Source organism: Miscanthus floridulus, unplaced genomic scaffold, assembly GCF_019320115.1.
Source record: "Miscanthus floridulus cultivar M001 unplaced genomic scaffold, ASM1932011v1 os_2652_1_2, whole genome shotgun sequence".
NCBI lineage: Eukaryota > Viridiplantae > Streptophyta > Magnoliopsida > Poales > Poaceae > Miscanthus > Miscanthus floridulus.
The window spans coordinates 64,393-78,082 of record NW_027098432.1 but is presented as its reverse complement, the minus strand read 5'-3'; the positions used below and the strand labels follow the sequence as shown (position 1 = coordinate 78,082).

The following is a 13,690-nucleotide window of genomic DNA, read 5'->3' as shown; positions in this document are numbered from 1 at the left end:
ATGGAAGAGATGTTCGGCTGCAACGTATCTTATGGTCGTGGGACCACTAGATGACGGTTGCAACATACGAACTTAGTATATATATAGTTATAGAAGATGCAAGTGCGAGGGTCCACTTTGACATTGCACCGTCTTATTACAGACTTTTATATATGGCAACGCATGATCACGGGATCATATAAATTAAGTGGCATACCATCTTGGAGCCAAGCACCCAGTCAATACTCGATACCGGGTGACATGGAAAACCACACAGCTGCAAGCTTGCTGGTGCTATCCGCCTCCATGTGCCTTTGGACTATCGTGGCCACACAAGGCAACGACGAGGCCGCACTTCTCGCCATCAAGGTCGCGGCGATCCATGGTGGCTACGGAGACGTGCTTGCTTCGTGGAACGGTAGCACAGGTGGTGGCGGATACTGCAGCTGGGAGGGGGTGAGGTGCCGAGGCAGCAGGCAGCAGCCTCCAGTGGTGGCGCTGAGCCTACCCTCTCGCGGGCTCACCGGCGTCCTCTCCCCGGCGGTTGGTAACCTTTCGTCCCTGAGGTTTCTCAACTTGAGCTCCAACGCCCTCGGCGGGGCCATCCCTGCGAGCCTCGACCGCCTGCGCCACCTCCATACGCTTGACCTCAGCAACAACGCCTTCTCCGGTAAGCTCCCCGCCAACCTAAGCTCATGCACCGGCCTGGTGACCTTGCTCCTCCAGTCCAACCACCTCCGCGGAGACCTACCCTCTGAGCTCGGCAACAAGCTCACACGCCTCAAGACGCTCAAACTGTCTAAAAACAATCTCACTGGCACCATACCGGAGTCCCTAGGCAACTTGTCGTCGCTTCGTGTCATGTCCCTCGGATTCAACCAGCTACAAGGCACCATCCCTCGTAGCCTCGGCAACATCATAGGCCTCAAGAGCTTTGATCTCGCCTTCAACTACCTCTCTGGTGAGCCCCCACGCTCTCTGTACAACTTGTCGTCGTTGGAAGCATTGCAGATCCAAGGAAACAAGCTCCATGGAAGCATCCCTGCCGGAATTGGCAGCAGCTTTCCCAACATGTCGATTCTTAGCTTTTCTTTGAACCAGTTCACGGGGTCCATCCCCGCTTCACTCACTAACCTCACAACACTCCAGCGAATCGAACTCTCTCTAAATAGGCTCCGCGGGCGTGTGCCTCCGGCGCTGGGGAGACTGCAAGGTCTGCACCTCCTGTACTTGTTCCAAAACGATCTAGAAGCAGACGACAGGAAGGGGTGGGAATTCATCACTTCATTATCAAACTGTAGCCAGCTCCAGGATCTAAACATCGCTGACAACAGCTTCACAGGGCAGCTGCCAAGTTCAATAGGGAATCTCTCGACGACCCTGCAAATCCTCCATTTGGAACACCTCGACGGGATATCTGGAAGCATCCCCTCTGGTATTGGCAATCTAGTCAGCCTTGAATTCCTCGGTTTTGGGTATACCTCCGTATCCGGTGTGATCCCAGACAGCATGGGCAAGCTAGGAAACTTGGTTCAGTTAGGTTTGTACGACACTCAAGTGTCGGGCCTCATACCGACATCTATTGGAAATCTCTCGAGGTTGACTGAATTATATGCACAGAATGCCAACCTGGAGGGTGCAATTCCAACAAGCTTAGGAAAACTGAAGAATCTAATATCCCTTGATCTAGCTAATAACCGTCTGAACAGTTCAATTCCTACGGAGATTTTCAAACTGCCACTCCTCTCCAAGTACTTGGACTTGTCATCTAATTCACTGTCAGGCCCTCTTCCTTCTGAAGTCGGTAGCTTAGTGAACCTTAACAACATGTATCTATCTGGAAACCAATTATCTGGTGAGTTACCTGACAGCATTGGGGAGTGCATCATGCTACAAGAACTTTCGTTGGATAATAACTCATTAGAGGGACAAATACCTCAATCTCTGAAGAATATAAAGGATCTAGTTGCACTCGGCTTGTCCATGAATAAGTTGTCCGGTACTATTCCAGAAGGCATTGGTACCATTCGCAACGTTCAACTACTGGATCTAGCACACAATAACTTGTCAGGACCGATCCCAATATCGTTGCAGAACTTGACATCACTGTCAGAATTAGATCTGTCCTTCAATAATTTACAGGGGGGAGTGCCAAAAGAAGGAATATTCAGACTTGTCCATAACTTTTCAGTCACTGGAAATAATGAACTATGTGGTGGCATTCCTCAGCTTCATTTACTACCATGCCACAAGAATTCTCTGAAAAAAAACAAGAAAAGGCGAATGAAGTCTCTTACAATAGCTCTAGCAGCAACAGCAGCATTCCTGTTTTTGGCTTTTATGGTTATTGTCTTTCGGTTGATCTACAAGAAGCATAGACAAAGGGTCAAAAGCTCATTCCAGCCACCAATAGTTGAGGAACAATATGAAAGAGTTTCTTACCATGCATTAGAAAATGGAACCAACGGATTTTCAGAAACCAATTTGCTTGGTAAAGGAAGCGTTGGGACAGTCTATAAATGCACTTTTCAAGATGAGGGAACTCTTGCTGTGGTCAAGGTTTTCAACCTTGAGAAATCTGGATCTTCTAGAAGCTTTGTGGCTGAATGTGAGGCACTGAGAAGGGTGCGCCACCGTTGTCTTATAAAGATCATCACTTGCTGCTCAAGCATCAATCGCCAAGGCCAAGAGTTCAAGGCACTAGTTTTTGAGTTCATGCCAAACGGTAGCCTAAATGGTTGGCTTCATCCAGAATCTGACACACCTGCTCAAACAAATACTCTTAGCCTAGAGCAAAGGCTAGACATTGCCGTTGATATTGTGGATGCTTTGAACTATCTTCATAATCACTGTGAGCCACCAATTGTTCATTGTGATCTCAAGCCAAGCAATATTCTTCTTGCAGAAGACATGAGTGCCCGAGTTGGAGACTTCGGCATATCTAGAATCCTTCCAGAAAGGGCAAGTCAAACCCTGCAAAATTCCAATAGCACAACTGGAATAAGAGGCTCCATCGGCTATGTTGCTCCAGGTAACTGAAATTGTTTTCATTTGTATTTCATCAAAATTCCTAGTTCCTATATACACACAGCATGTTGATCAATATATCTTTTTGCACAATCAGAGTATGGTGAAGGTTCTTCTGTCTCAGGTCTTGGAGATGTTTATAGCCTCGGCATATTGCTACTTGAGATGTTTACAGGAAGAAGCCCAACACATGACATGTTTGCAGATTCATTGGATCTTCATAAGTTTTCAGAGGATGCTCTTCCAGATAGAATCTGGGAGATAGCCGATGCAACAATGTGGCTGCACACAGACATCCATCACAACGATAGAAGAAGCAGAATAGAGAATTGTTTGGTTTCTGTAATTGCTCTCGGAATATCCTGCTCAAAGAAACAAATTAGGGAGCGGACACCAGTGCAGGATGCAGCCACAGATATGCATGATATCAGGGATTCGTACCTCAAGTTTGTCAGTTCTCTTTCTGTGGAACATAGAGAAGAACAACGCTCTGCAGTGATTTGCCGCAACAGTGAATAAGTAGAGTTGAAAATGGGCAAGATGCCATGTACAAGATGCTTCTGCTTATCAACAACCTAGATTTTTATTAAGGATGTAACCTGCATTTGGTTACATCAATATATGCCCGTACAAAAGGGCATTTAGTAAGGGCTTTGCTGTGGTGCCCTCAAATGACTACGGACCGTTCATTTAACGAGATCGGATGGTTAGGATCATCTATTACTTCTTAGGAGGTAATAGTTGAAATATATATTTATTTAAGTTTTAGGTATAAAAATCTTTCTTCCAGATCTAATTGATACATTCATGATTTGTGTGATATGATAACTCTTTTTATTTTGTAACTTTGAACATGACATAATTTGATCAGCTCAAATTACCATGATAGCTAATGTGCATGATATAATTTGATTATTTCATTCACCTGTACGTGACAGCTACAAGCTGTAGTGTGCTTGATTCCCAACGTTCATTAGGATACGTGTAGGAAGGTGCTGCACTATAGGAGGACGAGCATACAAGAAAACAGAAGCCAGGTGCTTATTTGTTGTTACGTACGTGTAACATGTTTTGACATTCACTATAATAATGTACATGATACACAAACTTGGCGTGCACACCAAAAAAGGAGGCCAGGCCACTCAATCTATGTAATCACGGAGGGAAAGTTCCCCCACTTCTGTTGTTCCGGTGAATAGGGGATTTCAGAAGATTTTTCTTTTTTTCTTAGATTATTTATTTCATTAATTAGTTCATAAAGGAAGGGCAGGCCTGGTGCAAGCGGTAGAGTCTTACCGCCTGTGACCGGAAGGTCCCGGGTTCGAGTCGCGGTCTCCTCGCATTGCACAGGCGAGGGTAAGGCTTGCCACTAACACCCTTCCCCAGACCCCGCACAGAGCGGGAGCTCTCTGCACTGGGTACGCCCTTTAATTAGTTCATAAAGCTAATAAATCAATGGCTCAGATTGCTTTGAAGTATTACCTCCTAGAAGGTAATGTTTGTACTGTAGCATCGCCCAGTAAGTAAACGTATTAGCATAGAGTCCACGGCGTCAGCGTCACCAGTTGCCAACATGGCTCCTGTAAAGAATATTCAATAAGACGAATGAGTCAAAATCCTGTCACTCCTTTATTAACAATCTGCAGTTGTTTACATCAGATGTACGCAAGTATATATAAAGAACATTTCATAATAAATGTTAAAACAGATAAAGGTCTACAGTTTTACTGGTTATCGCCAATAAGCTGTTGAGTCAAAAAACACAAAATGCTGCCCTATGAAACCCACACACTAAGCCAGGCCCAGTGAAGCAACATTCAGAACAGAAACAGCAAACAAGTAGTGGAACATGATCCTTGAATGACCGGTACATATCTTTCTGATATTGGTGTCTCCGTGGTATGGCATCAGAAAAATTTGAATGAAAGAAAATTAAGTCCCCAAAAAAATAGGCAGGAATAAAATCTGAAGTTCCACAATAGGAGCACACTGCATTTCTAATAACCACAAGTTCCAATCAACCACTTAAGAGCTTAACCAAAAAAAAAAAACAAAGTCACCACAGAAATTTCATGAACAATACGAACAAAGTAGGCAACATCCAGAGTTCAAAAGCAACAATCTGGCAATATGGATGAGCGCATAATCCAAGGATTGCACTATTTAGAAACATTTCGATCCTGTCATTGGGCTTGCTCATGATGCTCCAATTCCAAGCAACACGACGGATGAAGTATACCAGTGCAGAACACAGGCACGATGAATAACACAACTAAATTAATACTCCTAGAATTTAGCCGATAGAAGACCATCCAGGAAAGACATCTCTACAAAAAGAAATAACAATGAACATCAATGCTGAAGGTTGGATTTGGACAGCATGATAACTTACCAGCTATCTTGTTTTTTAAGGATAGCTTGCAAGAAATGGAAGGCTCCATGCAGCTGGCATTCAGAATATGCTGCTCGAACATGATCCAGAGATAACAGAAGCCAAACAAGTAGGGATGCCCACTTCATAAGATGGCCTATATGGGTTCTAGTGCTAGCCCACTTGCAACCCTAAAAACAGCATATCTTTTCCACATGTTCCTCAACAGCAACAGAAACATTCTTATATATCAAGTAAACTTACCATTGCTATCAAAATTTGAAGCCAGCAATAGCAGAACAGCAATTGCCATGCCATAATCCATAGATCACAGCTTCCTACACTCTCAAGCTTCCACAGTGGACATGATGCCTAAATTACCTGTGTATGTACATTACCTTCTAGCAAATGTGCCAAACATAACATGCTATCCAACTTAACAGCACTCGTACAACATTTCCCATCTCAATGCACTGAGATACTTTTAACTAGTAGCAACTATCAAAGGCACAACACACTTGATCCAGACTTGACATATAGTTTTCCACATAGAATTATCAGTTCACTGCCAGCAATATGACAATCGCACAATAAGAGGATCCATCCTGACAAATCACAAGTAGGATAGGCACCGTGACTATTCTGGATCATGAAACAGGATTCCAAAAGCATCACCACAATACTTACCGCAAACCAACTACACCCAGATCATCATTCATCCATTTCAAACACCACCAGCTACTGCTACCTCTAGCCCTATCAGATAAACTGAGCCACATCTACTAACACCACCCAGTACCACCGACCTAATCTAAGAAGAGGTGAACTTGGTCACAGCCTTGGTGCCCTCGGAGACAGCGTGCTTGGCGAGCTCGCCGGGGAGGACGAGGCGGACGGAGGTCTGGATCTCGCGGGAAGTGATGGTGGGCTTCTTGTTGTAGCGGGCGAGCTTCGCGGCCTCGCCGGCGAGCTTCTCGAAGATGTCGTTGATGAAGGAGTTCATGATGGACATGGCCTTGGAGGAGATGCCGATGTCGGGGTGGACCTGCTTCAGCACCTTGAAGATGTAGATCTTGTAGGTCTCCACCGACTTCTTGGCCTTCTTCTTCCCCTTCTTGTCGCCGCCCTCCTTGCCGGCCGACTTGCCCGCCGGGAGGCGCTTCTCCGCCTTGGGCTTCTTCCCCGCCGGGGCCTTCTCGGCCGCGGGTTCCTCCTCCGCGGGCTTCTTCGCCGCCGGCTTCTTCTCCGCCTTGGGCGCCATCGATGCGGTTGCTGGGGTTTCGCGGCGGTATGCGAATGCGATGTGTGAGGCTGCGGCTGCGAGGGATTCGCTCGGTCGATTTCGATGGAGAAAGAAGAGAGGGGTGCGGCGAATTTAATGGGACGGAGCAACTGGTGCTGATTGGTGGAAGGGCTGGTGCCACGGATCGCTGGCGTGGAGGGCTGTGATGTGTTGATCCTGTCGCAAATTGACGGTGGAGATGGGTTTGACGTGGTCAGAGCTTTGGGCGGGAGGAGACGGAGGGAACTGGCTTTCTCAGCGCGCAGAGGTGGGCAGGCCGGACGGCCTTTCTTTTGGCAGTTGGTTTCGGCCTGGCCCAACTGTCCACTGTAATACTAGTACGGAGTACTTGTTTCTCAAAAAAAAAAAAGAATACTAGTACTTTATTATAACCTTCTAAAAAAACTAGTACTGTATTATACAACCAACCTGCAAGTTTTATAAAAAAAGGCAACTGTCTAGTGTAAATCTGTAGCCTCTACTTCCAAAAATAAGTGCGCATCTCACTTCGAAAAGTCAATCATTCTTAAATTTGACTAGATTTTTATAAAATACTATTAACATTGATATCTTTAAATAAGTTTACTATAAAAACATATAATGTGATTCCTCTGATAATGTTTGTTTGGGATCATAAACATTAGTACTTTTTTGTATATATATTTGGTAAAACTTAAATTTTGTTGACTCCAAGTGTTAGATGTACACATATTTTGGGACAGGGGAGTAATACACTACTAGTAATATTACTGTAGTATACATACTCAGCATTTACTAAAATGGCATTTTTTAATAAATGCACGTATTACTAACACAAAGTCTACAGCATCACCAGTTGTCAGAAATGACACCTTTTAATAGAGGATTCGACAAAGATAAAATGAGTCAAAATCATGTCACTGTTAAAAATATGCAGTGTTTGCATCAGATGCGTGCAAGTACAACGTTACATAAATGTGTCAAACAGATAAAATAGTAAAGTTTTGCCTATTATTGTCAACGTAAGATGTAGATTCAAAAGGCTCCACTGTGAAACCAACAATGATCCAGAACCAATGAAGCAACATTCAGAACAGAAACAATCAAACAATGTAAACGTAATCCTTGATTTTTTTTGGTAGTTCCACGGCACAGCCCCTGTCCATTTGTATTGCACTCAAGACAGAAATGTCAAGTCTTACAAGTCCAGGAATAAAAGAAGCACTCCAATGTCTACCCTTCCTATGAGCTACTACATCATACAGTCATACAGACAAAGTTCAAAATAAAGAGCCCGCCTCCCTCGGCCAACCATCCCGGAGGGCGATGCAGGTACACTTGCTCCAAAAGTAATCCTTCAATGGCCAGTGCATGTCACTTTGTTAGAATATCTTTCTGAGACCGATGTTTGAAAATTATAATCAGAGAAAATTGAATCCTGAAAAAAATTAACCAGGAATAAAATTTGAAGCTTCCCAATAGCACTACAGCAGTGGCCATACTGTATAAAGAGGTACTCTTTTTACATTTTCAAGATCCTAATTCAAATCATGAACAAATTTAGTTAGGGTAGATTGTCTGTAATATCGGAGAAGATAGAATAGAAAGATATAAGCCTCCAAACAGCAGACTCAGAAAAGTAACACCATTTCAGCTAACATATCTTTACCTATGTTTCTCTTGAACAGAAACAGATAATTAAGTGTCAAACAAATTTCACAATAGCTCAAGTTTTAAACACCTCAATAGAAATACAGCATTGGCCGTACTGTATGCACAAATAACAAGGATCTTTACACTTTTTCAATATAGCAGAATCAAATTGCGTCCAAATTCAGTTTTCCACATCTGCAAAGTAGTACAATGGCAAGCAACAAGAATTTCTGCACTCCAGAGAAATCAGGAGATGAATTTGAGGTCCAGGGAGAACTTTCCCTTTGGAAGTAGTAACTATGTAAATGTAATATACAAAGACCAGCATGTCATAGGAACGGTAATTACTACAGAACTTACAGAATTCAGAGCAGCAGCTAACAAATTCATGCTCACCAATTTATGAACAATCCTGTGTTTCTGTTGCTACTACTACGAGATCAACTGAGCAAGTACCAAACTGCAACCCAGCCACCTACCAAGTACTCTCTCTAAAAAGGGCAGACCCAGTGCCGGAGGCTCCCACATGAGTGGGGTCTGGAGAAAGAAAAAACCAAGGCAAGCTTTCCCCCAGCCACCTACCAAATACTCTCTCTGATGAAGTTAACTAGTTAAGTTTTGAACTATTTAGCGTCATACATAGGATGGAGGGAGTAACTACCACAACCGATGAGGTGAACTCAAATGAGCCTTTTCCCTGTGTACCATTAAAAAAGATGGTCTTTTCCTACAGATCACTAAAAAGTTCGGACTTACCTAGGTGCCATGACACTTTATTTCTTTGCCCCCCAAGCCATTCCGTCCATTTTCGCTGGTAACGGTGTGTAACGGCGAGGAGAAAAGACCAAAGTGCCCTTAGTCTAGGGAGGATGAGTGAAATTGCCGTTTACCCTGTGTGCCACTCCCTGACCAAGCGTTTGAACGTCAAGACTGCTGACGTAGGCAAGTTTGTTGGCTTGATTCGGTCAGCTTGCCTAACTACTACGGAAAGGCGCTGAGAAGGAACACCGTTACTGTTCGATCTCTCCCCCGTTTCAGTCCACTGACTCTGACTGCAAGGAATTGCAGGTGAATGAAATGAAACGGAAACGAACGTGACGTGACGCATCTTTTCGCTTCGCGGGCCTTCTGCCGGCGTCCTTATTTCCGGTCATTCTGAGGTCTGACAGGTCCCATTGGATCGAAGAGCCGTTTGAAGCTGAACCGAGCAGCAGTTGCTGTGCCGGCCAGGGCAAAGGTCAAGAAGGCAGGCTAGCTGTCTAGCTGTAGAGTAGTATTCCAGTGGCCGAGCTGGATGAAGCTGCCTTTCGACAGACTTTCTTGGCGAGAGATCGGTCATCGGATCAAGAACAAGACTTGATTACTGTACAAGTGAGATCATGCACGCAGGTATACATACCACATATATAAAAGTAATACGGTGGCAGAATGCTCATGCGGCTCATGCTTCTTCGTTTCTATTTATTTATTTATTTACTCTAGCTAATCCTATATTTATTTAGTGTTTTTTATATACATAAAAATCTCGGCGTTGGGCCCAGTCTCTACACGAACGGATGACGAGATCATTTAGCTGGGACTGGGGATGATGATGGGTTTTCAATCTTGTCATCATACACGGCGCTCATCCTAACTATCTCCAGCTGCAGTACACGGTACGCGTTGAGGATGCGATCGACGTACAACAAGCAAAGCAATGATGTCACTAGTGTGTTGCTTGTGCTTCCGTTCCGTGGACTGGGGACGCGTTTCGCTCCTCCAGTCAGCCGTGCTCACGTCAGCCGTTACATGGGCAAGTTTGAGCGTGGACTGGACGGCAACGGTCAGCCGTTACATGGGCAAGTTACACACCGTGACTGCTGACATGGGAGCGTTTGAGCGTTTGATCGTCCAGTTACATGGGCAAGTTCCGTGACCAAGCGTTTGAGCACGGGATTCGGATCGTCGCTCCTCCAGTCCAGGGAACGCGTTTCGCGTGGGGACTGGGGCGGAGGAAGAAGAGGAATCCGTCGAGGCGACGGATGTCGTCACCTCTCCCATGTCCGATCCCGTGCTCCGCGCTCCGGCTCCCGCACCACGACAAAAGCGTGCATGGATCCTGGTGGGTCCTGCCTGGCGGTCGGTCTGTCTGTGTGTGTGCGCTCTAGCCGCCCTGACCATTGCACTCGGCCGCCCGGGCCGGCGTAACAAACATGCTAACAGCAGTACAGCATCCAGTGCGGAGATCTAGCCGGAGACATAAGAGAGCCAAAGAGGTCAATGGCCACCACCCACTTGCTCGTTAACCTCCTCGCTGGAGGGTGGAGGGTACAGCGAGTGGTAGTCGCTCTGCCCAGAAAAACATGTAATTATAACACAATGTCATGTTTGAGTATTTTTACTTTGACCAATAATAGATAAAAAAATCAATATTTATGATATCAAATAAGTATTATTAGATTAATTACGAAATATATTTTTATAATAAATTAATTTAAAGCCATAAATATAAATATTATTCACTAAAAATTTAGTTAAATGCGAACTATTTTTTTTAAACGGCCAGGTCGCTCGGTCGGGATCCATTGGGCCGGGCCTGGTAGGTTTAGTGACCAGGCCCCGCAGCACTTGCTGCGACACTGTGTGTGTTAGTGTTAACTGTTAGCCTTGGCAACCTCTCGCTGCAGATGATGGCCCTCAGGAGGCCCCTGGATGAGCGCCAGCGCCAGTGTCGACGGGCGGCCACCATGACTCCATGAGTACCGCGCGTCTGCGAGTGCCAGCCATTCTTCACCCTGTTCGCTTATCGTATCTGCCATACTTATTAGACATGATATAGTGTTTTTCTCTCACGACAGACGACAGAACAGCATCAGCCGGGTTATAAGAAAAAAAACCGATCAAGCCAGAGACACGGGGAAAAAGTGGGCGAGAAAGCGCGCGTGTGATGGTGAAATGGAGAGAGACAGCAGGAACGATTCATTGCGTCCTTGTGCGTGCCTGTACGTGAGACTCAGAGACTGATCGAGCTGGTCGTTGGGATTATTACCCTGCACTGCGCACGTACGCGCACCGGGTTCGGGTTCGCCGTCGTGGCAGCACCTCCCGACACCGCATACTGGATCGCTAGCGGCGCAAAAAAAACTTGCCCACGTCAGCTGTCTTGGCGCTTAAACGCTTGGTCAGGGAGTGGCACACAGACAAACAGCAATTTCACTCATCCTCCCTAGACTGAGGGCACTTCGGTCTTTTCTCCTCGCCGTTACACACCGTTACCAGCGAAAATGGACAGAATGGCTTGAGGGGCAAAGAAATAAAATGTCATGGCACCTAAGTAAGTCCAAACTTTTTAGTGGTCTGTAGGAAAAGACCATCTTTTTTAATAGTCCAGAGGAAAAAGGCTCAACTCAAATGGGCTTAGTGCCCTTACATGTGGGTCACGACAGATATGCAATGTTCAACAGCAGTGGACATACCCCGATTTGGTGGAACTATGGTTCCAGCTCCGGCTCCTCCATGCACTGCAACAAAGAGTGAGAGCCGGATAAAACCATGCCAAAAAGGCCTCATCCACATTGCATCATGCTCAAGTGACACATCAGACGAAGCATAACAATAGTCCAGTACAGGACACAGGCATGTAAAGTATGGAAAAATTATACCAGTTAGCTGATAAAAGAACATCAGAGTCAATGGGAAGACTTCTCTGCAGAATGAAACAACAATGCTGAAGAGGATGGAAACAAAAGCCTCCATGCAGCAGGGACTCACAAACAACATGATACTGAGATTGAAGCAAAACAAGTTTCTATCAAGTACCTACTACTACTAGTAGATTTTACCATCAGAATTTGAACAGAAGAACAAGGATGCCCATGTCATACAACAGTTCATAACAGAGATCTTACACGTTCTCAAGCTTCCACAGTGCAAGTGCACGTGACACTAAATTTGCCAAGGAGTTCACCTCTTTCAGGAAAAGGTTACTATGAACATAAGAACATGATGTTTTACTTCTGTAGAACTACAGAATTTCGCAACAGCGCACTCACATATTAACTAGCAACTAGCAAATGCATCACACTTTGATCCAGAATTGGTATCAGTTCACTGCAAACTGCAAGTTGCCATTTCTGACGAATTATCAACGACAAACAGTGTGCCAAAAGCACAGCCATAGTTCTTACAGCAACCCACCAACAAACCTACACAACGTCATTGAAAGCTCTACATCACCCAGTAACACCAACATCACTTAAGAAGAGGTGAACTTGGTGACGGCCTTGGTGCCCTCGGACACGGCGTGCTTGGCGAGCTCGCCGGGGAGGACGAGGCGCACCGAGGTCTGGATCTCGCGGGAGGTGATGGTGGGCTTCTTGTTGTAGCGCGCGAGCTTGGCGGCCTCACCGGCGAGCTTCTCGAAGATGTCGTTGATGAAGGAGTTCATGATGGACATGGCCTTGGAGGAGATGCCGATGTCGGGGTGCACCTGCTTCAGCACCTTGAAGATGTAGATCTTGTAGGTCTCCACCGACTTCTTGGCCTTCTTCTTCCCCTTCTTGTCGCCGCCCTCCTTGCCGGCCGACTTGCCCGCCGGGAGGCGCTTCTCCGCCTTGGGCTTCTTCCCCGCCGGTGCCTTCTCGGCCGCGGGCTCCTCCTCCGCGGGCTTCTTCGCCGCCGGCTTCTTCTCAGCCTTGGGCGCCATCGATGCGGCTTCCTGTGGGGTGAGGCTGCGGGAACAGGGGTGTTCGCTGGCTCGGTCGATTTGAGGACGGGGGATTTCGATTGCTGGGAGGAGAAGCGTGGGGTGCGGTTTATTTATGGAATGGAGCAGCGGTCTCTGATTGGCGGAGGGGTCGGTGCCGCGGATCGATGACGTGGAAAGGCGCGATGCGTTTGGTGCCATTGCAATTGAACGGTAGAGATGGGTCTTGACGCGGATTGCTGACGTGGTCTGTGTAGACGGGAGGAGCCGGAGGGAACTGTGCGTTTCAGGCGTGCTGGCGGTTGGTTTTGGCATCGGTCTAGCCAGGCCCAACAGTCAGTGCGCCCTTGGGCCCACTAATCAGTGATGTAAACATTTGTGCCACTAAAAATCTATGGCCCTATTTGCATATCAGTAATACTCTGTACCGAGCGTCCGCCCGACCGGACGGGACGGACATGCTTGTCCCCGTGCCTCATGCCTCGCGACCCCACCCGCGCCTTGTGTCTCGCGTCGCTCGCGCCTCGCACTGCGCTCCGCTGCACCTCGCGTCTCCGTTGACTGGCGTTGCGCACGGCCGAGGTCCAACCTCTGCGTCGTGGCATCAAGTTCCGTGCCGACGTCAAGCTCCGCGTTAACGAGTATTCATTATGGAGCGTCAATGAGCACACGTTACAACCATATATTTCATGTTTTTCAGATGTATGTTATATAT

General features: G+C 46.3%; 3 protein-coding genes and 1 long non-coding RNA gene across 4 annotated transcripts; 1 reads left to right on the top strand and 3 right to left on the bottom strand.

Annotated features, from left to right (window-relative positions):
- Positions 1 to 213: 213 nt before the first annotated feature.
- LOC136535275 (putative receptor-like protein kinase At3g47110) lies at positions 214 to 4,119 on the top strand. The gene is made up of 2 exons (XM_066527570.1): positions 214 to 3,010; positions 3,104 to 4,119. Exons 1-2 carry the CDS (start codon positions 241 to 243, stop codon positions 3,523 to 3,525), a joined length of 3,192 nt encoding a protein of 1,063 aa, XP_066383667.1. The 5' UTR covers positions 214 to 240; the 3' UTR covers positions 3,526 to 4,119.
- Positions 3,233 to 5,337, bottom strand: LOC136535277 (uncharacterized). Its single transcript, XR_010778969.1, has 3 exons — positions 4,489 to 5,337; positions 3,448 to 3,496; positions 3,233 to 3,368 (listed from the first exon to the last, which is right to left on the bottom strand). It is a non-coding gene; the product is annotated as an uncharacterized lncRNA (long non-coding RNA).
- A 547-nt stretch (positions 5,338 to 5,884) lies between these two features.
- Positions 5,885 to 6,720, bottom strand: LOC136535276 (histone H2B.1). The gene has a single exon (XM_066527571.1). The coding sequence runs from the start codon at positions 6,636 to 6,638 to the stop codon at positions 6,189 to 6,191; it is 450 nt and encodes a 149-aa protein (XP_066383668.1). The 5' UTR covers positions 6,639 to 6,720; the 3' UTR covers positions 5,885 to 6,188.
- Positions 6,721 to 12,376: 5,656 nt separating this feature from the next.
- Positions 12,377 to 13,057, bottom strand: LOC136535274 (histone H2B.1). The gene has a single exon (XM_066527569.1). The coding sequence runs from the start codon at positions 12,973 to 12,975 to the stop codon at positions 12,526 to 12,528; it is 450 nt and encodes a 149-aa protein (XP_066383666.1). The 5' UTR covers positions 12,976 to 13,057; the 3' UTR covers positions 12,377 to 12,525.
- Between the last annotated feature and the right edge of the window lie 633 nt (positions 13,058 to 13,690).

Bases quoted from the DNA above. Each gene is read 5' to 3' on its own strand.
- LOC136535275 (XM_066527570.1), top strand. From the start codon at position 241: ATGGAAAACCACACAGCTGCAAGCTTGCTGGTGCTATCCGCCTCCATG. The intron at 3,011-3,103 runs GTAACTGAAATT...TTGCACAATCAG, and splicing joins CATCGGCTATGTTGCTCCAG to AGTATGGTGAAGGTTCTTCT.
- LOC136535276 (XM_066527571.1), bottom strand. From the start codon at position 6,638: ATGGCGCCCAAGGCGGAGAAGAAGCCGGCGGCGAAGAAGCCCGCGGAG.
- LOC136535274 (XM_066527569.1), bottom strand. From the start codon at position 12,975: ATGGCGCCCAAGGCTGAGAAGAAGCCGGCGGCGAAGAAGCCCGCGGAG.